Consider the following 27,067-nt stretch of genomic DNA (forward strand, 5'->3'; position numbering starts at 1 on the left):
GAGTAAATGGAAAATCAAATTATAGAGAAGCAGTAAGTACCATCCTTACTAGATCTATAAACATAAAAGAAAGCTCCCTTTTGTTCCCAATGCTACTTTCTGGGCCCCAGGAGCACTCAGAACCCTCACATTAGCCCTTGGGCCATAGGCACTGGAAGACAGCAAGAGGCTCAAGGTCACTTTGAGATGTCAGGGAACTCCTAAGATCTAAAGAGAACTCAGAGGAAACCAGGCCAGAGATTAATTCTCCCCAAACCTTTCTATTCTTAAGGTCACACACCTATCAATTACTAATCATGCATACCTAAATAACATGGCTTTCACTTCTGGGTCTATACTAATGGGCTGTATCACCGTACTGCCTTAACTTAAAAATATGCTGAACAGCAGTATATATAAATATATATATACTGCAACCAAAAGTCGTTAATAACTCTTACCTTAAACATGGGTCTCACATGCTCCAAATGTGTTGCACTCGTGAAAGGTGCCTGAACGTGGCTCACAGCCTCCATGAGAGCTTTAGCGGTCTTGGCCATCTGTTCCATCTCTAAGTTATACAGGAGTCTTCTTTGTTTTTCACTGGCTACGTCTGAAACAGCAAATGCTATTAGCATTTAATATATAAAGCCTTTAAGAATGATATTTTGATGTTTCAGCATAAAATCATCAACACAACCAATGAATACTAATTCAAAATGGTCCTAAGAAGCCACATGCAAAGGCCATATAACATATGATTCCATTTAGATGAAATACCCAGAGTAGTAAATCCATAAAAAAGAAAGCAGACTGGTGCCAGCCAGAGGCTGAGGAAAGGCAGGGGACGTGGAAGAACTGCTTAATGGATACGGGGCTTTATTGGGGGTGATGAAATATTTTGGAACTATATCAAGGTGGTGATTGCACAACACTTTGAAGGTACTAAATATCAGTAACTTCTCACTTCAAAACAGTTCATTTTGTGTTATATGAATTTTACCTCAAAAATGGGGGGAAAAAAATCCTCAACTAGGCTTCAGGGATATGCAGGAAATCTATGCCAAGGGAAAAGACCAGGCACAAATCTGTCACACTGAAAGCGCCAGGGAAACAGCCCAAACAAGGGCTAGGAGAACAGACGAGGGGCCATGGTTCACCTGTGTGACTTGCGGGGTCTCCTGAGTTAACAAGAAAACAGAGGCCTCACATGCAAGATGACTGCAGAATATCAGCACACTGCCACCCGCTTCCCACACCCAGCTCTCTCAGTGACCTCCTCACTGTGCACAGAGCAGGCCACACAAAGAGGGATAGGAAGACGTCATTATGTGGGTACGAAAACGAAAATGAAATCAGATAACTGGCATCTACTCAGGTGTAAAAATGAAATCCTGATCAATACACTGAACGGTTTTTCAAGTAGAAGAGAATGACGTTACCGTGTGAACTACCGACTGGTGCTGGACTGCAGTAAGGGCCAAGGACGCCGGCTTCTGGGCCAGCCTTTGCCACTCATCAGGGTTTAGGCACAGAGATTTAACAAAGGCTTTCGTACTGCACTCAGCTCAAAGCTTCTCTGATTCTAGGTGTCCTAATCTCTCTGCACTTCTGATTCCTTGTCTATAAAATGAGGGAGAACTTACTAACACTCCTCAGGCCCACTCCTCTACTCCCCGAAGAGAAGGCCATTTTACACTCCACTATCCCTTCTAACATTATCTCTGGAGCCTCTGACTCCCACCCTGTAATTCTTCATAAACTTCCAGAAACACATATCACACAGGCCTTCTGGACTCTCGCTCCTGTCAACAGCCACAGTTTATGAGGTCGCAAAGAGTCGGACACGACTTAGCAACTGAACACCAATAACCTTTCAACAGCATTTTGCTGCTGCAATCTGTTCTTTTTGATGAAGCTTGAGATTTCATTTCCAAGTGGAAGCTGTTCAGAAAGGCAGGAGCTCTCCAAGCCACTACCCTAACCTCATGCCTGTAGTCCGATTTCAGCTCTACTTTAATCACCACTGTCTATACATATAGAATGTTGAGAATGGAGCCAGGCACAGGTAACTCCTGACGCCGGTCAGATCGAGGAATGCCAGAGTGATATAATTTCTGGTGCATGTCAAGTAGTGATTTCCAACCCCCCGAGCTCCCCCATGATCCTAACCTTCCCCATCTCCCTGAATCACCCCTAACTTCTAGCTTCTGTTATCGTGTAATGATAGGTAAACCAATGGAAATAAGTTGCTGGTAGACAACAAGGAGGCAGAAGAAAGAAGAGTTGAAGTCTGACTACCAGGGTTGCCTAACCAATCTGTCTGCTCTCCAAGTCCATGCTGAGGTTAACTGCCTCGTGGACAAGTGTATACTCAACACATGCTAATTCATGCATAGTATGTAGCATTTTCCATTTATCATTGGTCAGTGCTATCTTTCTTCAGGATATGGAGAAAGACATAATCAGATCATCAAACAATGTATTATAATACTTTTCATTAGAATAAGTGATATTTGGTCTACTCTAACTTATCTTTTTAAGAACCGTATTTTTCCCTCCTAAACAACCAGGATTCAGTTGATCTGGACACTTACTCTGTTTACTTGACTTTGCAGGGATTGTCAGCTCCTTCGTTTCTTTCATTGATATCTTTTTTCCAGCTATTTCATTATAGATGGCTGACAGATACTCTTCAGGGAGATCTTTACTGTCATTGATGCCTCTATTCATCTTAATGTACTGTTCCTTGGTCATTTTATTTTTAACCTAGAAATGAACAACTGTTATAATTCTTAAAAATGAACAGAAAAATACTCATATAAGAGAATTCATAAATACTTTGAGACAGAAAGTGGAAAATACTAAACAAGGCAGACATTAAAGTGAAAAAAGGAAGTCACAGAAAATGAGGCCAATGTAGCAAAGACCCAGGTTGGCAATACGCTAATTCACCTTGCTGTGATGTCCCCGAGCGATCTGTGGTAAGAAAACAGGCAGATGGAATAATGAAACTGTTTCTGCCTGAGGTTTAAGAGTTCTAGCCAGTCTTTAAAAAAGGATCATGACAATCATTAGAAACTTACGCTACCAAAAAGATTCAGATCTTCATTCAAAAGAACGTAAGTGTGTTTGCTAATGATTTGCGAACTGATTTTATGGAACAGTGGATGTGAGTAACACGAGCTGAAATTTAAAATCAGATAACAACCTTGCTGACTGACTCAGTGTGGTTAACTGAATGCTAGGTGATGTGGGCAAAGTATTCTTTGAACTTTTCATCTTGTTTAAGAGTACGCACGACAGTAACATCATGCTGCATACCATGGTAAGTCTGTGGAGTATAAATCTGTAGTATGTAAGATGGTGGCCCTGCCACTGAACTTGGTAACCAGCACAACCAAAACTTTTCTGCCCATGGATAAAACCCAGAAGTCATGACATCTCTATATTTACTTATTAGCTAAATATATTCCTACCACTTTCCACAAAGAATTTAAGGCACCTCTAAAGATAAGGCTCTTGTAAATTTTGAAGAAGGTACACAGAATAACAATCAACATCAGTAGTAAATCATCAGAAGTTTGCAAAAATAACTATAGAGAAACCAGAAGGTCCAGAAGACATAATAAGTGGGATACAAACATTTAACTAGTTTTGTGTTTTTGCGTGCTCAGTCGTGTCCGACTCTTTGCAACCCCATGGACTGTAGCCCACTAGGCTCCTCTGTCCATGGAATTCTCCAGGCAAGAATATTGGAGTGGGTTGCTGTGCCCTCCTCCAGGGGATCTTCCTGACCCAGGGATCGAACCCGTGTCTCTTACGACTCCTACATTGGCAGATGGGTTCTTTACCACTGCACCACCTGTTCTGACTACTCTGCGAACAGATCTTTCTAGAATGTCAGAAAAGATGAGAGGAGTTTTCCTACAAAAAAGCAAAAATATTATGGTAAAAGTTTTCAAATGTAATCATTATTATTCAAGGGAAAAACGCTCTAATATACTAAAACTTTAAAAACTTGAGTTAAGGCACTTAAAAAACATTAAAAGAAAGCCATTTCACCTAAATTTCTAATGAGTACTAAAAAAGCAATGACGCAGGGACATCAAAATAAATGACCAAGCAAGTGCTTCTAGTAAGAGGCTACAAGAAGATTAACATCACTGGAAATTCTGAACATGGTACAATATTTTAACATCATACCAATGAGAGACAGAGATGGACACAAAACAAATCCTGGCAGAAAATCTGAAGTAGCAATAAAGTACATTTGTGGATCTAGGTTGGAAGGGAGGGGAAGGAGCTCCCAGCACGTTAGAGAATAGAATACATTAGTCTCAGGTACAGAAAATAAAAGCACACCGCGCAAACGGAACACTTCTGCCACAGCGGGGTTCTGGGAGCAGCGTAAAATATAATCCTACTTTTCTTCTCCGGCTCATCTTTTATGGAACACTTTACTCTTGACGTTTATTCTCATGTGCTTAAATTAAGCTGTGACTAATTAAGTTTTAATGCTTAAACCTCTTCAAGCCAATTGTTACCACTGATGAAAATGAATAAACAAAAAAATTTAACATGTTCTAAATGTATCTAAAAATTTAAAAACTGATTCACACTATATATAAAAGGTAAATGTTCTAGTTAGCAAAGGAACATAAATGACTTGTAAAATTCACTTATATTTTAACTCTGAAAACAATTAAGAAAGTGGAGAATTAGTTTTAAGAAAATTCTTTAAAGTTACTTGTGTTCTTAAAAAAAAAAAAAGCAACCATTTGTGACAGTTCATCTGGTCCTGCATCATAAATTACATGGGGTCCTGATTATGGGGTTCAATTTTCTAATAGGCCACCTATCCTCACAGGGACTCCTAAGCTGTTTGAGAGCCGGCAGGCTGAATGGGAGCAAGGACACCAGCCTGACAGGGAGCAGCGCCTCAGAGGCAGTGAGCACTGCTGGAGTGGGACTCCAGGCACATGGTCAGTGACAGCAACAGGGCCACAAAGATACAACACTGATGTCAAGAGAACGCTCCCGAACTGGTATGTGGCCAGAAATTTTTAACAATCTGGAAACTGTGAAAGAACATTCAAAGAAGTTTAAAAAGAAAATAACCTACACGAGAGTGTACATATATAAGAATGTATAAGGAATCTAAAATATGGCACAAAAGAACTGATCTACAGAAAAAACTCAACAGACACAGAGAAGAGACTTGTGGTTGCCAAGGGGAAGCAAGGAGGGAAAGAAGGAAGAACTGGGAGTATGCAATTAGCAGATGTAAACTACTATATAGAGGATGGATAAACAACAAGGTTGTACTATACAGAACAGTTAGAACTGGACATGGAACAACAGACTGGTTCCAAATAGGAAAAGGAGTCCATCAAGGCTGTATATTGTCACCCTGCTTATTTAACTTCTATGAGGAGTACATCATGAGAAACGCTGGGCTGGAAGAAGCACAAGTTGGTGGGAAAAATATCAATAACCTTAGATATGCAGATGACACCACCCTTATGGCAGAAAGTGAAGAGGAACTCAAAAGCCTCTTGATGAAAGTGAAAGAGGAGAGTGAAAAAGTTGGCTTAAAGCTCAGCATTCAGAAAACGAAGATCATGGCATCTGGTCCTATCACTTCATGGGAAATAGATAGGGAAATAGTGGAAACAGTGCCAGACTTTATTTTGGGCTCCAAAATCACTGCAGATGGTGATTGTAGCCATGAAATTAAAAGACGCTTACTCCTTGGAAGGAAAGTTATGACCAACCTAGATAGCATATTCAAAAGCAGAGACATTACTTTGCCAACAAAGGTCCATCTAGTCAAGGCTATGGTTTTTCCAGTGGTCATGTATGGATGTGAGAGTTGGACAGTGAAGAAAGCTGAGCACCAAAGAATTGATGCTTTTGAACTGTGGTGTTGGAGAATACTCTTGAGAGTCCCTTGGACTGCAAGGAGATCCAACCAGTCCAGCCTAAAGGAGATCAGTCCTGGGTGTTCATTGGAAGGAATGATGCTAGAGCTGAAACTCCAGTACTTTGGCCACCTCATGTGAAGAGCTGACTCACTGAAAAAGACCCTGATGCTGGGAGGGATTGGGGGCAGGAGGAGAAGGGGACGACAGAGGATGAGATGGCTGGATGGCATCACCGACTCGATGGACGTGAGTTTGAGTGAACTCCGGGAGTTGGTGATGGACAGGGAGGCCTGGCGTGCTGCAGTTTATGGGGTTGCAAAGAGTTGGACACAACTGAGTGACTGAACTGAACTGACTGAAACAGAACAGGGGATTATATTCAATATCCTAGGATAAACTGTAATAGATAAGAATATTAAAAAAAGAATGTCTATGTGTATAACTGGGGCTTCCCTGGTGGCTCAGATGGTAAAGAATCTGCCTGCACTGTGGGAGACGTGGGTTCTATCCCTGGGTCGGGAAGATCCCTTGGAGATGGGAATGGCAACCCACACCAGTATTCTTGTCCGGAGAACCCCATGGACAGAGAAGCCTGGAGGGCTAAAGTCCATGGGGTTGCAAAGAATCAGACACGACTGAGCGACTATCACTTTCACATGGGTATAATTCAGTCACTTTGCTGTAGAGCAGAGACTGGCACAACACTGTAAATCAACTACAATAAAAAAGAAAATTAAGAAGATATGACATAGATGCGTTTAATGTTATAGTTCATTAGCAGAACAAAATTTGTTAAAAGTATGACCTTCTAAAAACAAAGGAAGGCAGTGTAAAATGTAAAGTTACTTTTGTTTTAGAGTGAAAAACCTGACAGAAAATTCTTGATAGGAAAATATTCAAATAAGTCTTTATCTGTATACTGCTTTATAAAACCACAGAAAAAAGTGTCATGCTAGATAATGAAAGCCCTGGAAGTGAGTTGCTTCTACAATACTGCCAGTAGCAGGCCAAAGACAAATTTTAAATGATTAAAATCTTACATGTGGTCAATACTATCTGTATCAATCCTGTCTTAAACATCTCAAAATACATTTCCAAAAAATTCCTATAAAGTTTAATCTCAAATTTTACAATTTGTCCAGTTCATCTCAGCTTAATAATAAGTATATAGTTTACTTCTTCTAACAGGTATCATTAGGAGCTCATCCCTAAGAAGCAATAAGAAATTCTTGCAAATAGGTTTATTTATAAAGATAATTTTCCCCAAGTTTTTGGAAACTAAACCTAAAACCTTAAAAATAATGTTTTTATTAATGGCTATCAGAAATCTAGTGACAGTTCCTTAATATTTAAGAAGAAATTACAATTTTATGAAGCAAATGAAATTTAAACACTTCTTGGATGTCTGATATTTTAAAATTATGGTTAATACCATACCTGTGGACTATGAAGATCTGTGGTCAGCATGATAATTGAATAAGCCAAAACATAAGCAGTATCTGCACTGGCAAAAAGGGTTTGCCTGGAAAAATAAATGTGTCATGTTATAAACTTATACTATTTACATACACCATTTAAATAACTTACCTCTAACCCCACATCACTTTTCATTTTCTCTCTCAAGATTTATGTTCTACCTCATAATATTTTATGGAATTGTCTCATCACTTCCAGGTCGTAGACAATCTAAGTTCCCTGGGGCAGGGGGTTATGGATCACCCGAGGCTCCCAGAAGAGGTTCTGGAATCAGCCAGCAATCAAAAAACATCTGAATCTGAATCCTGCTTACCCTTGGTTGCATTCTAGATATCTTGCAGCAAATTTTTCCATTAATCGATCAATTTTCTGAGCTTCCCCTGGAAGACGGAATCCTTCCAGAAACATACGAAGGGCTGAAACAAAATCTTTTCCTGAAAAGTCATGTTGGTCCACATAAGCATACATGACTTCTTTGTTAAATTTATCATTATCTCCCAGGAATTCACCCACTTGAGTCTGAAGAATAAAAGACAGAAATTGATATCCTAGTGGAACATTACACTTCCCACACACCCAATTTTTTAAAAAGCAGAGAAGTCCATAAGATCCACAGTTAACTAGTCCATTAACCACAGGGTTAATTAACTATTTTGAATGTGAAGTTAAATGTACCAAAATGCATTAAAAAATAAAAATCAAGATATTTTTTGAGTATAGAAAATTAAAAAGCAAAATTAAGAACAGCTAGGTAGTTTATTTTTACATACTTAGGGCATTTGAAAGGGGCAGCAACACATATTATTGTTAACTTAAAAAGAAATCCTATAGAAAAGGCTAGGATGAAGTAACATGGTGTTCTTACTGAGTCTAATCTTTCCTCTTGGTGTAAGAACTGGGCAATGTCTTCAGGGGTGGTGCCAAGCATCCCTTGTTCTTGGAGGTACTGGATTCCTCTCTTTGGTTTCTTAGTAAATCTGGATGATGTTAAAGTTAAAAGGAACATTAGAAACAGAAAGCCATTCATATTCCCTGAAAAGATCTAAAACTACAGTAAATTAGGTTTCCAGCACTTTACTTAAAATAATCAATGAACAAATGCACAAAAAATAATACATTATGCAAAGTTTTATTTTTTCTTCTTAGACAAGAATCTCAAATGGAGGGCAATCTTTATCATTGATACAGATCATTTCATATGTGAGATAAGGCCCTTCAGTAGATAAACTCTGAGTAAAAGGATATGAATACTAAATTTCTCATGCTTTTAATATACAGTCTCCCTAAGTGCTCACGGAGAAGGCAATGGCACCCCACTCCAGTACTCCTGCCTGGAAAATCCCATGGACGGAGGAGCCTGGTAGGCTGCAGTCCATGGAGTCGCTAAGAGTCAGACACGACTGAGCGACTTCACTTTCACTTTTCACTTTCATGCCTTGGAGAAGGAAATGGCAACCCACTCCAGTGTTCTTGCCTGGAGAATCCCAGGGACGGAGGAGCCTGGTGGGCTGCCGTCTATGGGGTCACACAGAGTCGGACACGACTGAAGCAACTCAGCAGCACAAGTACTCAAGTAATCTTGGCTCATTCTTTTATTCAATGATTAATTCTAAGTTTCTTGCTTTTAAAACACACAACTGGAATTTTGGTGACTGTTTTAGCTACAACCAGATGGCGTTATTTCCCTTATAAAAAAAATTTATATACCCAGTGTTTTCAAAATAAACTTCACACTGATTAGACAGACATACAAAACCTTCCTCCATACAGCTTGTTCCTCTCATCCACCTCCACGCATCCCCTTCTCATTCCCTAAACAAAAAGCATTTGCAGCATCTTATTTTCTCCACATGCCCTTGTGCTCCATTCACTGGAGAATTCTCCTTCATGGTTTAATATCTGAGTCAAGTGTCACCTCTCTGTTCCTAAATCCTTTCTTTCTCCCTTCACTGGTCCAACAATTAGTTTGTGGCCCCATCACCTGGGCACTGCAAGCACTCCTAACTGGTCTCCCTATCTCGTGTTTGCTCACATTCCCATAATTTCTTCAAGCTGCTGGCAAGGTCATGTGTCGCAAACAGAAATCTGTCGCTGTTGGACCTCTGGCTTAAAATCCTTCAATAGAATACCAACACCGAGAACAAGACAAAACCTTCTTTACATGGAGAAGAGAGGCCCCTGTAATCTGGATCCAACTCAGTGCTCTCATGTCACCTCCTGCCGCGCTTAACCATGGTCCTCAAATGTCCTCCTGTCCCTCTGCCAGTGCCATTCTGTCTGAAATGTCCTCCCCTGCTCTGTCCTCCCAACACTCCCCTATCAACTCCTAATTAAACTGCTGCCACATACACAAATCAAAATCAAGCATTCTTCCCGGAGATAAACACAACTTCTGCTCTTGAGAAGCTCTCACTCTAACTGAGGAAAAAATTTTTAAATTGTAATAGTAAAAATTATTTTTAAATTTTTATAAATTAAGAAAACATTTAACGGTGAAAATGCAACAAATAATGTATTATTGAGAAGACAGAGCAGCAGAGGAGTTGACTGGTTAACAGAGATGACCGTGATCGAGCTCATGGGAAGGTGACTATGGAGCTGAGCTTTGAAGAATGCTGACAACTATTATGAACAGTAAGAAAAATATCCCAGAGAGGAAGAGGTCATACAAACACACAAAAGCATAAAGCATAAGACAGCATGATATTAAATAGCTCTGCATTGTTGGAAAAATCAGGTGAGATAAAGAGGTACCTAAGAGACCAGCAGATTTAAATCATGAGGGTATTATGAGCTATGAGAAAAAGCTGTGGCTTTATCCTCTAACAGGGAGAGAGGAGGGAAACAGAAGCAGATTTCATTCAAAGAAAGAGGACTCCAGCTAAGTGTAAGAAAAGATGAAAGAATAAATGAGACCAAAGAAAGCAAGCCAACTCAAAGAGTTTAATACTCAAGGCATGAAATGGTGATGGCGTGACTTGAGAAAACAACTGTGGGAGATAAAGACAATAAACTGCAGAAATATTCTGGAAGTGGAATCAACTGGATTTAGTGACAAATCAGATCAACTGAGGAAATCTAAGGTAATTCCTGCGATTCTAGCTCATTACTTAGTAGCATGCTGGGGTTACTACCCTGGATGGGAAACAATAGGGTTTTCTATTTGTCGTTTGTTTTGGGTTGTATTGGGGAGTTGATTATGGAGACTGATAAATATGGTTATGGACATGCCGAGTGTGAGAAGTTATGCAGTGTCCAGGGGAGATGTCCAATGGGCAATTAGAGAAGAGTCTGGAGTTCAGTAGAGTTTCTATGTGAAAAATAACACTTGAGGGTTGTGAGATGTTAGCACACAGTAGTTGAAGTCATGAGGGACAGACACTGGAAATGTTAAGACATGTGGTCTGGATGAAGAGCCCATACCAAGACTGAGGTGGCATGGTCAGAAGGTAGGAGGGACCGGACAGAGTGGTGTCATGAAAGGAAGAGCTGAGGAAGAGTACCTTGCGAGCACACTGTGCTCACTGAAGTGTGAAGCAGAATGCACGAGCAGTGGCTGGGAGGAGAACTGGAGGCAGGGGACATGTCCACTCAGGGGCCCAGTGAGTGCTCCCTCACTCCTCAGTATTAATACTTCAAACTGAATTTTCCTACCTTGGCATAACTCTGTATAACACTCCACTATGGACATCACTCAGTACTAGTAGAAAATATATTTTGCCCATACTTGGACTATAATATCAAATATAAGGATAACCTCAGATATGCAGATGACACCACCCTTATGGCAGAAAGTGAAGAACTAAAAAGCCTCTTGATGAAAGTGAAAGAGGAGAGTGAAAAAGTTGGCTTAAAGCTCAACATTCAGAAAACTAAGATCATGGCATCTGGTCCCATCACTTCATGGCAAATAGATGGGGAAACAGTGGCTGATTTTATTTTTGGGGCTCCAAAATCACTGCAGATGGTGACTGCAGCCATAAAATTAAAAGATGCTTACTCCTTGGAAGGAAAGTTATGACCAACCTAGACAGCATAATAAAAAGTAGAGATATTACTTTGACAACAAAGGTCCGTCTAGTCAAGGCTATGGTTTTTCCAGTGGTCATGTATGGATGTGAGAGTTGGACCATAAAGAAAGCTGAGCACCAAAGAATTGATGCTTTTGAACTGTGGTGTTGGAGAAGACTCTTGAGAGTCCCTTGGACTGCAAGGAGATCCAACCAGTCCATCCTAAAGGAGATCAGTCCTGGGTGTTCATTGGAAGGGCTGATGTTGAAGCTGAAACTCCAATATTTTGGCCACCCCATGCGAAGAGCTGACTCATTTGAAAAGACCCTGATGCTGGGAAAGATTGAGGGCAGGAGGAGAAGGGGACGACAGAGGATGAGATGGTTGGATGGCATCACTGACTCAATGGACATGAGTTTGAGTAGGCTCCGGGAGTTGGTGATGGACAGGAAGGCCTGGCATGCTGCAGTCCACGGGGTTGCAAAGAGCCGGATATGACTGAGCCACTGAACTGAACTGAACTGAACCTTCATGGTTCTTGGTAAACAGTCCCAAGTACCAAACATGTGTTTGCTGAGTGACTTACAAAATTTCAATATGAGCATCTGTTTGCACATACTAGACCCTGTGACCTCAGAAACAAGGACTGTTTCACTCCTCAGGTTTCCCAGCACTTTGCATGATGTCTGCAACAGATGGGACTTCAATAAATACTGAATGAACAGTTAGATGGAGAAGGCAATGGCACCCCACTCCAGTACTCTTGCCTGGAGAATCCCAGGGACGGGGAGCCTGGTGGGCTGCCGTCTAAGGGGTCGCACAGAGTCGGACACGACTGAAGCGACTTAGCAGCAGCAGCAGGAGCAGAACAGTTAGAATAAATGAATCAATGAAGTATTGATGGCTGTTTCTGAGGCTACTTTTGAGATTTTATAGTTTTATGACGATAAGTATGTGTACATTTTATCAACTTTTTTTCTTTTAACATTAACAGTGAAAAGGGACCCCTGAACATTTAGCAAAAGCTGCTGCTTAAGATTCAGGAAGAAATGCTTTACAGTGGAGGTAGCAAGCCAAGTAAACATATAAGGGAATTTTTTTTAACAGTTTAGATTCATGGATTGAGATTCACGGATAAAAGCCAGCAAGTTCAGTTTTCCTTAGAGAATCTCTTTGAAAGAAGAGACCGGCGATAAGAGGAAGGAAAGCAGTATGGGCCTATTTAGACCCAAAACAGCCCAGGAGCTGATAGCACACAGCTTAGCAGGAAAACTGACTTCACAAGAGCAGAGCCTGTTACAGTATTCAAGTCTGAAAATGAGGTGATCACCTTATCAACATATAAAAATGCAAGCAGTAACAATCAATCACTAAGAGTAGCACATCCGTAACTGAAGTGAGGAAAATATGAAACCTGTAAAGGAGCAACACTGGCAGGAGACGTTCTATACTTGAAATTTTCTGAGTTCTTGCCTGCTTAGGGAATACAATGGGGGATTCTTTAACTGAGCTAAATGAACAAAGCAAAACTGCTCGGATGATGTTCAACAGCACGTAAAACGAGGTACAAAATTAACGCACATCACAAGGGTCTGTCTGGGCTAGACTCCAACGAACAAGGGGCGCGGACTAAGGAGTCACCGGGAGTCTTGGGTCTGGTTGAACTGTGCCTCATTTTATTCACTGAAGGGTGGGAATAAGAAGGGACTAAATATAATCCAAAGATGTAGAGAAACCCAGGACAAGGCGGCACAGAACTGGCAGAAGAACGTTCAGTAACATTTCTCCTTAGAATCGTACACTCACAAGTCTATCCCTTGTTCTATTATTTCTTTCTGCTGCTTGAGGACTTCGAACTGCTCCGGATTATCAGTGCCAGACATCTGTGTGCTGTAGCTGCCTATTCCTGATGATGACGTTGACTCCAGGGAATTTAAACTTCCGTATCTGTTTATTGTCTCTGGGTGTTTCATTTCACTCGTCTCTTGCTCTGAGGGTTTTTCCTGACCTGTAAGTTGAAAAACTGCCTCAATAAATTACTCTGTCAAAGGGAAAAGATTTCTCAAATAAGGCAAGATAATTTCATGTTGCTTAATATCTATTATTTAATACAAATAATGTATTAACTGCTGTAACAGATCATATACACTGATACTACAACACACTGCAATTAGTACGTGTACAATTTGTACCATCAGTTCTTTTCACAACTACAGTGCTGAGTATTCACTGGGTTTCTGCTCTCAGCTCAAGGAACAGTTTTGGAATAGTTTTCCCTCATAGCACTCTTGACTAAGATAACACCAAGATGACCCTGCAGCTATGAGTTTTTCTCTGAGTAAGGGTAAATGTCAAACATAAATGAACAAGTCAATCTTAAAATATTTCTGGTTTTTATATGTTTCTTCTATAATTATCCTCTAACAAAGCTGCATAAACATGATTCACTTTAATGGGATATGCAAAATACTTCTGGAAGATTTAGAAAGAAAAAAGTTTGGATAACTAAGTTGAGAAATTCATAATTTTAAGTTTGTTATTTAACTCACAGAGAACTCTGCTTCATCAGCTAAATGGGAAAGATGTCATTAAACGGGTTCAGTGGCATCTGCAACCATCCTCCACAGTATCACTTACTTAAATGACGAAAAATTAGGTTCAAATATCAGCTTACCAAGAGTCGTCTGTGAGTTGGGATTCACATACTGATCCTTGCTCCATTCAACCATGCACTTCAAAATTGACACTAAGCATTCTAAACCTTTTTTCCTTAGGCTCAGTTCCTACAAAAGAATTCATAAAAGCAATTAAAACAACAACAACTCTTTTAAGGAAAACAAATAGCTCTTCCTTGGCAAAGTTCCAATTTGAAAATGTTTTTCAAGTTCTTACCTGAACATTACTCATACCAAGTTCTTGACTGCCTCGTCCTTGGGCAATTTTTGACAGATCATTTACTAGTCGTTCAAATATGTTTGCTGCATTTAAGTCACAATCATAGTTTACATATATATCCACTACACTCTGAGCATCTGTAACAGAGCAATATGTTAATTTTAACAAAAGGCATCTAGAATATGGCCTTTTAAATATCTCACAGTAAGAAAGAGATAATAAAGAAGGGTAATTTCAAATACCTGCACAAATCCTTGTTAATGTCTGAATAACCATCCATTTGTGGTCAAATGAGCTGGTAGAGGTCTCCAAAATATATAGGAAAATTTCTTTAAAGAACACCTGTGATTAGGGAAAAACCTCTACTTAAAATATTGTTTATAATTCATATATGTGATCGCTTTGTAAATGTCCCTTAGTTGTAAAGCAAAGATCAGGACCCAGGGTCCTGCGGTTCAACTCCTTTAGAGTTCTGTTTCTGAAATGTCAGGACTTCAATAACATGAGCTGGTCACTCCCACTGGCCTTTGCAATAAAAGAACTGACTTCACATCACTGTATTTTGTTATCACATAGTCACTACAAATGAAATCTGCAAAAATCTGGAGTTCTGGGAGATTATTTCTTAAATATATTTACAAAACTAATAAAACTCCTATTTCATTTTTTAATCCCCCATAGACCATAAACTATATTCTATTCATCAGTTACATTTTTTCAGACATTATAGTACTGGGCAAGCCTGAGGGTTCCTAGATTTTAAAGTAACTAATGTTATAATCCACACAATTAAAAAGGATCTAATTCTCATATATTGTTATATTTTTATAATTATTCACACAAGTAGAAATCTATGTCTGAAAACTATAAAACTATTTCTAACTATTCTTTACATCAAATAATGTCCAGCACAAAGGGTTTAGTTAACCTAATTAATTTCAATTTAAGAGCTAAGAATTTTCAGACTCATATTTATTTTGGAAAAGTAACTGTAACTTAAGAGGGGATAAGTGATAAAGAAAACCTAGAACAACATAATAACTTTTATGGCACATGCTATTATGAATCCAAAAATTCATATTTATAATTTAGGACTACTAACATCTTCGCCTCCCCAAATGGGTGATGTACCCTTGTAATGAGCTTTTCTTTCACAAAATTTAATATATTTCTATGACTTGCCCAATGTCAGTATTTCCTGTAAGACTGTAAGCTCTTAGAGGGCAGATACAAGGTCATTCTTGCTAAGCATTGTGTCCACACTGCGTGGCATATACAGTAGGCATTCAATGCATATTTGCAGCCACAGTTCCCAAATACTGCACCAAGGCGCCCCAGAATGCTGCAGCAAACTCAAGATGGATGCCATGAGAATTTCTGAGGGAAAATTCAGAGGGAAATACAATAGTCCCTCTGAGTATCTGTGGAAACCTCAAAAGACTGTTCACAGATTCATCATCAATTAGATCACACTACATTCCTTTCAATGACATCATCATTTTCGCAAACCTGGGGATTAGTGGTTGCTATGAAAAGTAGCAGGTAGTCCATGAAAATCAAAGGAAGAAATGAGGGTGGCAGTGTCCAGTTTGATTTCAAGGTCTGAGAAGTTGTGTAGTGTCCAACAGGCTCATACATTCCAGTAGTCAGTAACTGCTATTTAACAATGACATAAAACCTTTTTTCTTTCAATTTATGTGTGCTTCCAACCCTGCCCCCAAATGCAGACTTCAGTTATTCAGCGGCTCAGTCGTTTCCGACTCTTTGCGACCCCATGGAATGCAGCACGCCAGGCCTACTTGTCCATCACCAACTCCCGGAGCCTACTCAAACTCATGTCCATTGAGTCGGTGATGCCACCCAATCATCTCATCCTCTGTCATCCCCTTCTCCTCCTGCCCACAATCACTCCCAGCATCAGGGCCTTTTCAAATGAGTCAGCTCTTTGCATCAGGTGGCCAAAGTATCGGAGTTTCAGCTTCAACATCAGTCCTTCCAATGAATACCCAGGACTGATCTCCTTTAGGATGGACTGGTTGGATCTCCTTGCAGTCCAAGGGACTCTCAAGAGTCTTCTCCAACACCACAGTTCAAAAGCATCAATTCTTTGGTGCTCAGCTTTCTTTATGGTCCAACTCTCACATCCATACATGACTACTGGGAAAAACCATAGCTTTGACTAGAAAGACCTCTGTTGGCAAAGTAATGTCTCTGCTTTTTATTTATTTTTAAACAGAAGTATTTTTATTTTTATTTTTTTACTTTACAATATTGTATTGGTTTTGCCATACATCAACATGAATCTGCCACGGGTGTACACATGTTCTCTGCTTTTTAATATGCTGTCTAGGTTGGTCACAGCTTTTCTTCCAAGGAACAAGCATCCTTTAATTTCATGGCTGCAGTCATCATCTGCAGTGATTTTGGAGCCCCCCAAAATAAAGTCTGACACTGTTTCCACTGTTTCCCCATCTATTTGCCATGAAGTGGTGGGACCAGATGACATGATCTTAGTTTTCTGAATGCTGAGTTTTAAGCCAACTTTTTCACTCTCCTCTTTCAAACGCAAGTACTTCCCTTTCATCAAGAGGCTCTTGAGTTCTTCTTCGCTTTCTGCCATAAGGATGGTGTCATCTGCATATTTGAGGTTATTGATAGTTCTCATGGCAATCTTGATTCCAGCTTGTGCTTCATCCAGCCCAGAGTTTCTCATGATGTACTCTGCATATATGTTAAATAAGCAGGGTGACAATATACAGCCTTGACACACTCCTTTTTCCTATTTGGAACCAGTCTGTGTTCCATTCCAGTTCTAACTGTTGCTTCCTGACCTGCATACAGATTTCTCAGGAGGAAGGTCAGGTAGTGTGGTATTCCCATCTCTTTCAGAATTTTCCACAGTTTACTGTGATCCACACAGTCAAAGGCTTTGGCACAGTCAATAAAGCAGATGTTTTTCTTGAACCCTTTTGCTTTTTTGATGATCCAACGGATGCTGGCAATTTGATCTCTGGTTCCTCTGCCTTTTCTAAATCCAGCTTAAATATCTGGAAGTTCACGGTTCACGTATTGCTGAAGCCTGGCTTGCAGAATTTTGAGCACTCCTTTACTAGCGTGGGAGATGAGTGCAACTGTGCAGTAGCTTGAGCATTCTTTGGCATTGCCTTTCTTTGGGATTGGAATGAAAACTGACCTTTTCCAGTCCTGTGGCCACTGCTGAGTTTTCCAAATTTGCTGGCATATTGAGTGCAGCACTTTCACAGCATCATCTTTCAGGATTTGAAATAGCTCCACTGGAATTCCATCACCTCCACTAGCTTTGTTCGTAGTGATGCTTCCTAAGGCCCACTTGACTTCGCGTTCCAGGATGTCTGGCTCTAGGTTGGTGATTACACCATCATGATTATCTTGGTTGTGAAGATCTTTTTTGTATAGTTCTCCTGTGTATTCTTGCCAGCTCTTCTTAATATCTTCTGCTTCTATTAGGTCCATACCATTTCTGTCCTTTATTGAGCCCATCTTTGCATGAAATGTTTCCTTGCTCTAATTTCTTGAAGAGATATCTAGTCTTTCCCATTCTGTTGTTTTCCTCTATTTCTTTACACTGATCACTAAGGAAGGCTTTCTTATCTCTCCTTGCTATTCTTTGGAACTCTGCATTCAAATGGGTTTATCTTTCCTTTTCTCCTTTGCCTTTCTCTTCTTTTCACAGCTATTTGTAAGGCCTCCTCAGACAATCATCTTCCCTTTTTGCATTTCTTTTTCTTGGGGATGGTTTTGATCACTGCCTCCTGTACAATGTCACAAACCTCAGTCCATAGTTCTTCAGGGAGTCTGTCAGATCTAATCACTTGAATCTATTTGTCACTTCCACTGTATAATCCTAAGGGATTTGATTTAGGTCATACCTCAATGGGCTAAGTGGTTTTCCCTACTTTCTTCAATTTAATGCAGACTTCATTGTTCAGAAAAATAATTGTTTAGTTGTTTGGACCTAATTGTTTAACAAATGGAACTGTTGGATATTTCGTCTGGAGTAAGTACACCATGGAAAGATGAGAAGCTTAATGGTGCTGTGAATCAGTGTGAATATCCCTCATTTATGGGATAAATAAAAAACACAAATTTGGAGAAAACAGGGGGAAAACGTCTTTAGCTACTATCTATGGGTTACTGAATTGCACTCATAAGCAAAAGACTATCAGAGTAATTTAAGACACCATGCCGATCAACAGGGGCTCTAAAAAAAAAATTCTAAAGATTTACAGAGCACCTATCATGAAATACATGTAAAATAACAGAAGTACTTTGTCTTCACATAATAGATATTGTCTTGAAAAACTGTGTATAAACTGTATTTTCTAAAATAGATACGTAAGTTACTACCCAAGGAAAAATCATATTATAAAAACTCTGAAGTGAATATTCTCATAAAATAAATCTTCATGTAACAACCATCTCAATTCTGTTTTGCAAATTTAGGTTGTCTTATGTTGGCTTCTCTCCAACTGGAACACAGTTCATCCTGTATTTGAATATGTTCGGTACTCTTAAAAGCATATCTATATTTATCTTGTTTTATCTTCATATTCTCCCCACAGGGGACAATCGAGAGTGAAATAAACCTGATCGCTTAAAAAAAAAAAACACAACAACAGACTATTACTACAATAGTTTTAATGAGAATCTACTATCTATGAACAGACAGGAAATTTCTTTAAGTATTTCCCTTTAAATTCATGCCTACACAAAATTTTTTATATCAAATTTATTTTATAGAAACAGTAATCACAACTTAAATGAGCTTTATGGTATCTGGTTCCATAAGAATTTATACTTCACAGAGTCATTTAAATAGTACTTAAAGCAGTCGTCTCAGAGTAGTAGTAACTGAATGCACAAAAGTCTTCCAAAATTTTCTAATGTCAATTTAAATGCCTCATCATCAAATGAAATACTTTTGGTTTGCTACAGAAGCAAAAGTTTCACAAGTTTTTATTTTAAGGTCTCTTATTTGTAGTTCCTGAAGATAATGAGAAAAAACTATCTAAAAACAGTAACTTTCTAGTTTTGCCTTGTATTATTTTAACATATATATGGCAAACTTCAAAAACTTTACAACAAAAATGCACCTGAAACTTCTTCCTGTCCAAAAATAGGACCCAAATTAAAAAATTTTTACTTTAAATACCAAAGCCTTATTCTGTCTCATTCCCATAATAATGCTCTACATGAATCTGATACTACAGAACATTTACAATAAAGGAGATATCAAAACTCTGGCAAAGTAATAATTTATTCTTCCTGTGAGCTAATGAATTATTAGAGTTAGGAATAAAAATTAAAATGTAACCTGCATACCATATCAAACAAAACATGAAGGTAAAAGTTGACTAGCAGAAGTGTTTCTAAATTATATCATGTCCCAACCAAAACAAGTATTTCCACAAAGGACAAATTGTGAAAAGAAACCCATTAAATAGGTAAAACATAAAGTGCTGTTTTTATATACTGAATTATTCGAAGGTGTGAAAAAAAGATCATGAATTGGTACACTTGCATAATACATGTCATGGTTAGAAACATCCCCTAGTTTCATTTTGCTAAGTTTCTGGAAATATTTTAGAATGATGTAACTGTTATTCTAGTTCCAAAGATGTTAAGAGAAAACTTGAGGAATATAATAAGTACATTGGGGAAAAAATACAAAAGTTAAAATTTCAAATCTCCTAAATATAATCCCTAAAATATAATTCTTCGTGATCACCTCTTTAAAGTACTAAAAACTTAAATAGCTTAAAACCACATAGACAAAGTATTTATCTAGAGCTTCCTTTCAAGATAACCAAATTCACTATTACGTACCATACATACAATAGGAAAGTTACTGTGAGGACCAAATTAATTCAAGACAATTAAAACCATTCGTGGAACTACTATAAATTCTGTGAAGGCAGGAGCTATGTCTTAATTTGATTTGGCATTCTTAGTGCTTACTGAGTGCTTAGCACTTTGTAGGCAAACGTTAACACAACAATACACAAGTATTATTTCATGTTCTGAACTTTCCAGTGTGTTAAAATATGATTTAACATGAAACAAATGAAATATCCAACAATGCCTAAATGCAGAACATACCTCAATCTGCATCTTCAGATGTGTTTTGAAGTTTGATAACAAAGTAAGAAATATGGAAAGAGACAGCTCAAAAACCTCTGGGACAGATGAAACTCCATTTTTTGAGAGTGCAACACACAGATACTGCTTTATAGCATTAATAAACATCTCATTTGTCCTGAAAATAGGTCCTGCATTCTGCAGAATGGATAGAAGTAACTGCAGTGAAAGAATCTTGGATCGTAACTCATGAGACCTAAAATACAAAAAAGAAGGCACAGTATGTGGACAAGTGTAGCATCATGGTGACAATGGGTTGTTCCGAAGATATTTCCTATACCACATAATTCCATAAACCTTTACATGGAAAGAAAGAGAAAACTCAACAGCATAAAAAAAGAAAAGTACACAAATAAGTTTAGCCGCTAGTAATACGTAGTTCCACTGGTGTTCTCTTCTACCACATAACTTCAAGAACTTTTATCATTCACACATATCTAACATCAGCTTACTCCTTTGAACAAGAAAAGATTTATGCCTTGTTCCTGTCTTTCACAAATATATTTCACTCTTTATAAATCATTGTGAACTTCTTAGACGAAGGGCCAAATTTAGTATAAATAGGTTCCAAAGTACTTTTTTTCTAAGTTATGCTACTCAAAAATCCTGAACAGTAATAAAAAACACTATTAGGGCATTAACAAAGCATTATTTAAAGCTTACTTTTTCAGTAACCATTTAAACTTAAAAAAAAAAAAATAGAGGCTTTTAGAATACTTGTACCTCTTAGTAGCTTACCCATTCACTCTATTAATAAATATTTTTATAATGAAAAGCTGAAAAATACATTTAAGCTTAAATTTAAAATTTTATTTTTCTGATCAATATCTAAAATTTTAATTATCAGGATTTCACAAATACAATTTTTCTCCCATTGAAACAGGTTTTTTAAGTCCAATAGACCAAGGAGATTGAGTGATTTATCCTTGGCAACTTTCCAAATACAGGACACATTTAAATGCTTAGCAGATGGTTCTTATGTTTATTTATTCCAAATTTTACTCTCAGTCACATTTCTACCATATAGTAAGCTTAATTGCTCTTGATTTCTACCTTAAAAATTTATGGTTAAAGTGTCAAGCGACTCAAGGACCTAAAACTAACAGGGAATATTTAATTTTATGCAAATAGGAACCACAAAAAATACTGCCATCTTTGAAATGAAACTGGAACCAATAATATCACAGCTCATTAATACACAGTCATGTTTCCAAGATGGCCTATGCCTCTGAATCTAAGAATCCGTATGTACAGCAGATATAGTATTACCAAAACCAAAACCAACCACCCTGCCAAAAAGTAGATAAATCAAGTTAGAAACAATGAGAGCTAAGACTGAATAGCTACAGGAAAATACAGAGTGGACCAGGTATTCCCCCTTGCTGCCGAGCTTTCCCAGGCTTATCCACTACTGCTACTTCCTAGTCTAGCTCACATTTATCACCCTTTTTGCTCAATTCCAACGGTAGCTAAATCCTGTAGCTTACCATTCTCTAACACAGTTTTAATGTTTCCCCAGTTGTATTCCCAGCATCTAACAGAATGCCTTGTTAGCATGGATCAAAATAATCAATGGATTTATTCATGTTCTTATTTAAACATTAAGTATCTACTAAGTATAAGATATCTATCAATGAAGAAATGAGCAAATCACTGTCTTATAACACAAGTATACTTTTGATAGGCAAAACAAGCTTGAAATTACAGGTTTGCAGTTTTTCATGGGGTAGTTTCAAATTATTAATATGATTCCAGCTTAAAGAACAATTCCTGGATCATTATCTTAGAAAGGCCACAAAATATAAAGAGAAGCAAACACAAAAAAGAAAATTATGTAACTATATATAAGAGATCATTAATTTTGGAAAAATACCATTCAAGATAGAAAATCATATATTCTGGAAAAAGAACAGTTTTAGGGGTAGAAAATCTGATCTCTTTCAAAATTCAGTTCCAGTATTTAATGACTCTGGTGGTCAAGAAGGTTTTTTTTATGGTCCAACAAAATTTCCTAGTATTTGATTTAAACCCACCATGTAGGAGGATAATTTATATTAATCCTCATAATTATCCTTTGTAATATTAAAGGTTTGATTTAGGAAAAACAAACATATAAGGCTTTTAAGGTCAATAATATTTTTAAATAATGGCAAAAATGGCCTTCAACACTAGGACCAAATTCTTATCTTCTCCTTAAAGAAGGTTTCATCAATCCAGAATGAGCTGTCAAAGCTGTCAGTTTCCGCCTCCCCTCATACTAAAAATTTTAAATATATAGTTATAATCAACTTTTATATTGTAATCTGAACAACCTTAATCCTTTTTATGTAGCATCTGTATTTTCAAAGTATGTAACAATCAATAAACTGTACTTCTTTCTGCCTCTCAGGATTTGGGCCTAAAAAGATTTGAGAGTTCCAGGTTTTTGGGCCTAAAAGATGTTTCTCACTGAATCAGTAATCTGTGACAAAAGAAAACAAAACTGTAGAAAGTGTAACAAATGTGGTTTCCCAAAACTTATAAAGTTTTTAATATAACTGTCTCCAGTCTTCTTCCCAGTTGACATCTAGAAACTGAAATAGTCTTTAAAATGAATTTCCCCCTATTTCAATATTCCTTTCTAAAAATCATTCAGGCCTTCTCCAAGCTCTTATTCCAGAAGTTCTCCTAAAACTGATGTATATGACACATCATGTTGCAACATCAGAGGAGCAGAGCTCTCTAGAAATTCCCAAACTCAATCTTCAGCAGGAATCAGTTGCACTGGAATCATCTAAATGGAAAGACATTTGCCAATTTATGACTTAGAAAAATGGCACTTCTCTACTGTTTAAACTAATATATAAGAAGAGAATCAGACAAGTGATTCCTATCTTAAAGTATTTCCTGCTCCCCACAGGAGGAAGTTATCTTATAGCATTTTTTCAGACCTTAATGAGTATGTTATTATATTACATTCTGACTTTTAAGATTTATTTCTGTTAGGTTTTATTACCTTTCAACTGGTAGCTTTCAGATGCCTAGCATAAGGACACATGTAAAGGGCTACATTACTTCCAGTGTTACGTACTATACTGAAAAAATAATTCACTCAGTCATTCAATCCCTGATGAGCACCTACAATGAACCAGACACAATTCTATAATGCTGTTCGTGTGCTTTCAGAAATAGTGCAAGACATCTACTCTAGCTAAATTCTGACACTCACTGTTTTTTAATTCCTTTTTTTTTTTAAAGTAAAATAACCCTAAAAAATAATTTTGAAGGTCCTAAAAGACAAAGAGGAAAAAAGAAACCCCAAAGACACAAGAAGGTTCAAGCTTCAAAACCTGCATCAGTCAGGCAGAAAAGTCGAGGACTTACTTTGGATCCGGTGGTCCATCCGATAGTGGTTTCATTGACAGTTTACACAATGACCTGAATACTAGAAAGGCATCCTTTTGTAAAATGTGGGAAAACTTAGCACCAGGTGAAGGTCCTGAAGAATTTCCAGATTCCTAAATGAGTGAACACACCATGTAAATAAAGGCATTTGCCAGTATAAAATCATATCAGTCTTCAATATTCTTTACTCAATCAGTAGGGTGTGGGGTTCTATTGGAAGGAAAATCAGATGAGGAATGGCCACATGGCTTTTCTTTACGGTGACATGCCACTCCCATCCCCAACAATAAATATCTCTTTTAAAACATTCCCCCAGCTACCAAACTCTTAACGTTTACTTGGTTTATACTACTACTAACAGAAACTATTAATAGCACATCGTGCCTTGATAAGATACCTCGTCCATGGCCTAAGCTATGCTTTCTACTACCAGTCCTTGGGTATTTTATCTTTTTGTCCTATTTTATATTTTGTCTACTTTGTGCAGATAAGATGTAAGACAGTCGAGACTATTCAGGCAATGTTTAAAAGTTGTTAACTGATGAAGGCCAGCAAGGCCAAGAAGACTTACCCCTATGTATGGGGCAATGATTCAGAGTAGGATTCCCTTATCTAAAAAGGTAAGGAAAAAATATACCAAATATAGGGGAGGAAGGATGAGGAAGGCCCATCACTACTACAGTATGGATTTCACTGCAGCCCTAAACAAAGACAATGTTCTCTAGCTAAAAGTTCTTTCTTCTCCTAGTATACTAGAATTATCCTATGAATATGTGATAATTTTTTTTTTAATGTAATTTCAATGGGAGGGAGATGTGAACACCTATAAGACACATTCCAAGTTGGAAATTTAGCTATCAATATTTTAAAGAAAATAAACTGCTCAGATTTATATCAATTAAAAAAGTTTTTATTTCCTCAAACTGAAATCAGCCAGCACTATCAACTGGATATATTCACCACAAGGTGCTGGTAGCCTATCAATGTTTAAGATGAAGAGGACTTTTTCCTTTATTTCTACCTGAGTATCATTGGAAGAGACAGACAATCTGTCATCAGGTAAGGACGGTGTATAAGCAACAGAAATTGGTGTTCCTGGAATTCCGTTTGCTTGAATATTTTCACTGTCGCTACCATCCTCTATGGTTCCATTGTTGCCATCTGCACTTACATTTATGGTAGTCCTTTCTCCCGTATCTGAAATGGCAAGAATAAAAAACATGCAAACATTTCTAATTGAAGTTTGCTAAAAAGGCATAGACTATTTAAAATGAAACAGTAGCAGAAAAGCAATGAGAAGCAAGATGTATTGGCACCATTTAAAGGTTAGCATAAACAAGTAAGTATTCATTTGGAATACATCCAAACATGATCTGTAAGTAGCTCTAGCAATGAAACACACTCAGCTGATGAAAGGCTAACCAGAATGTGCCAAAACAGAGGCTTAGTTGTAGTCTACTAATATATTAGCATTTACTAAACTGAGTTCTAATGAATGCTAATGCCTTAAGACAATGAAAAGAAAATTCTTCCAAACAAAATTCCATTTTCAAGTAAATTACTAAAATGATGGAAAATATGTATCTTTATTATAGATTTTAATTCTCTAATATGCATTGAGTTCTCCGAAGGGGATATACAATATGCAGTGTTTCCAAAATTCATTTTATCACAAGACTCCCCCTTTTTTAGAACACCCATTAATACCTCTAATAACATAGACTCTTTGGAACAATTATGGAAATAATGGCCCTGAATATACTCCAGTATGTCACTCTGAGTAATCACACTTGTAAGATAAACAGAAATAAATGACTTCTAGTAGAACAAACATAGATAATGAAATAATACCAAGTTTTAGAACTACTCTAGGTGTAATGTATGTTATTTAAAAAAGGAACACTTCATAGCAGCATTATTTACATTAGCCAAGGCATGGAAACAATGTAAGCAATTCCCTGGGTCAAGCCGTTAGAACCTGACACTTTTACTGCCAAGGACCCCCTGTGCAATGTCTGGTCAGGCAACTAAAATTCCACAAGCCCTGCAGTGGTGGCCAAGAAAAGAAACAATCTAAATGTTCATCAGTAGATGAAGGAATAAAGATGTGTGTGTGTGTGTGTGTGTGTGTGTGTGTGTGTGTGTGTGTGTTTGGGGATGGGTGTGTGGGTGTGTAGGACTGGCCAAAATGTTCTTTCATGTTTTCTAATTCATCAGTAGATGAACGAATAAAGATGGGTGTGTGTGTATGCGAAGGCCCAAATGTTCTTTCAGGTTTTCTGATTCGTGTGTGTGTGTGTGTGTGTTTGGGGATGGGTGTGTGGGTGTGTAGGACTGGCCAAAATATTCATTGAGGTTTTCTGGTAACATCTTATGGGAAAACCCAAATATTTTGGCCAACCTTACACACACACACACACACACACACACTGCAATAATACTCAGCTTAAAAAAAAGAATGAAATAATGCCCTTTGATGTAACATAGGACCTAGAGATTATCATACTTAAATGAAGTCTTTAGAAATAGAAAGAAAAATACTACATGGCATCACTTTTATGTGGGATCTAAAATACGACACAAACAGGAAAAGACCCACAGACATAAAGAACAGGCTTATGGTTACAGGAGTAGGGGATACAGGGGAGGGATGCACTGGGAGCTGGGTTTAGAAGATGTAAACTATTAATGTTATATCAATATATAGAATGAATAAACAACAAGATCCTACTGTATAGCCCAGCAACTATATTCAGTATCTTGTAATAAATCATAATGGCAAAGAATACGAATAAAAAAAGGAACACATACATGTCTGTGGTCATAACTCAGTAGCTGTCTGGCAAAGAACCACTCCTTTCATGCTACCAAGTAAAAGAAGCTATAGGCTAGCATAAGGGAAATACAATGACTAGAAGGAACACAGATTTCGGAACATGAAAGACCCTTGTTTCACCCATGTCACTACCATTTAACTGGATAAGTTACTTGTCATTTCATCTTCTTTTGCCTCAGTTTTTTAAGTAACGAAGATAACAATGTCTATAACAATGTCTGTGAGGAACACCAACAAACACACACATGCACAATACAAAAAGAACACAACTGGTTCTCAATTAGTGGTAGCTATTATTAATTTTGTTGATAATTGATAACATGTGCCCAATTTTTTTTTTTAACTGATCTGGGTAATGAAAGGAGTGTACCTGGTAATACGC

At 37.8% G+C, this 27,067-nt stretch overlaps 1 protein-coding gene across 3 annotated transcripts in view; it reads right to left on the reverse strand.

The window, feature by feature from the left end:
* Nucleotides 1-27,067, reverse strand: part of ARFGEF1 (ADP ribosylation factor guanine nucleotide exchange factor 1) — a 135,786-nt gene that overhangs the window by 34,924 nt on the left and 73,795 nt on the right. For all 3 annotated transcript variants that reach the window (XM_061438897.1, XM_061438899.1, XM_061438900.1), the window contains 12 exons: nt 24,871-25,046; nt 23,829-23,962; nt 20,427-20,661; nt 14,531-14,630; nt 14,286-14,425; nt 14,068-14,176; nt 13,200-13,401; nt 8,248-8,359; nt 7,696-7,901; nt 7,344-7,428; nt 2,577-2,748; nt 441-592 (listed from right to left, as the gene is read on the reverse strand). In XM_061438897.1, coding sequence (XP_061294881.1) covers nt 441-592; nt 2,577-2,748; nt 7,344-7,428; nt 7,696-7,901; nt 8,248-8,359; nt 13,200-13,401; nt 14,068-14,176; nt 14,286-14,425; nt 14,531-14,630; nt 20,427-20,661; nt 23,829-23,962; nt 24,871-25,046 — 1,823 coding nt within the window. The remainder of the gene's footprint in view (nt 1-440; nt 593-2,576; nt 2,749-7,343; nt 7,429-7,695; nt 7,902-8,247; nt 8,360-13,199; nt 13,402-14,067; nt 14,177-14,285; nt 14,426-14,530; nt 14,631-20,426; nt 20,662-23,828; nt 23,963-24,870; nt 25,047-27,067) is intronic.

The sequence above is a fragment of the Bos javanicus genome, chromosome 14 (genome assembly GCF_032452875.1).
Source record: "Bos javanicus breed banteng chromosome 14, ARS-OSU_banteng_1.0, whole genome shotgun sequence".
In the NCBI taxonomy this organism is placed as follows: domain Eukaryota; kingdom Metazoa; phylum Chordata; class Mammalia; order Artiodactyla; family Bovidae; genus Bos; species Bos javanicus.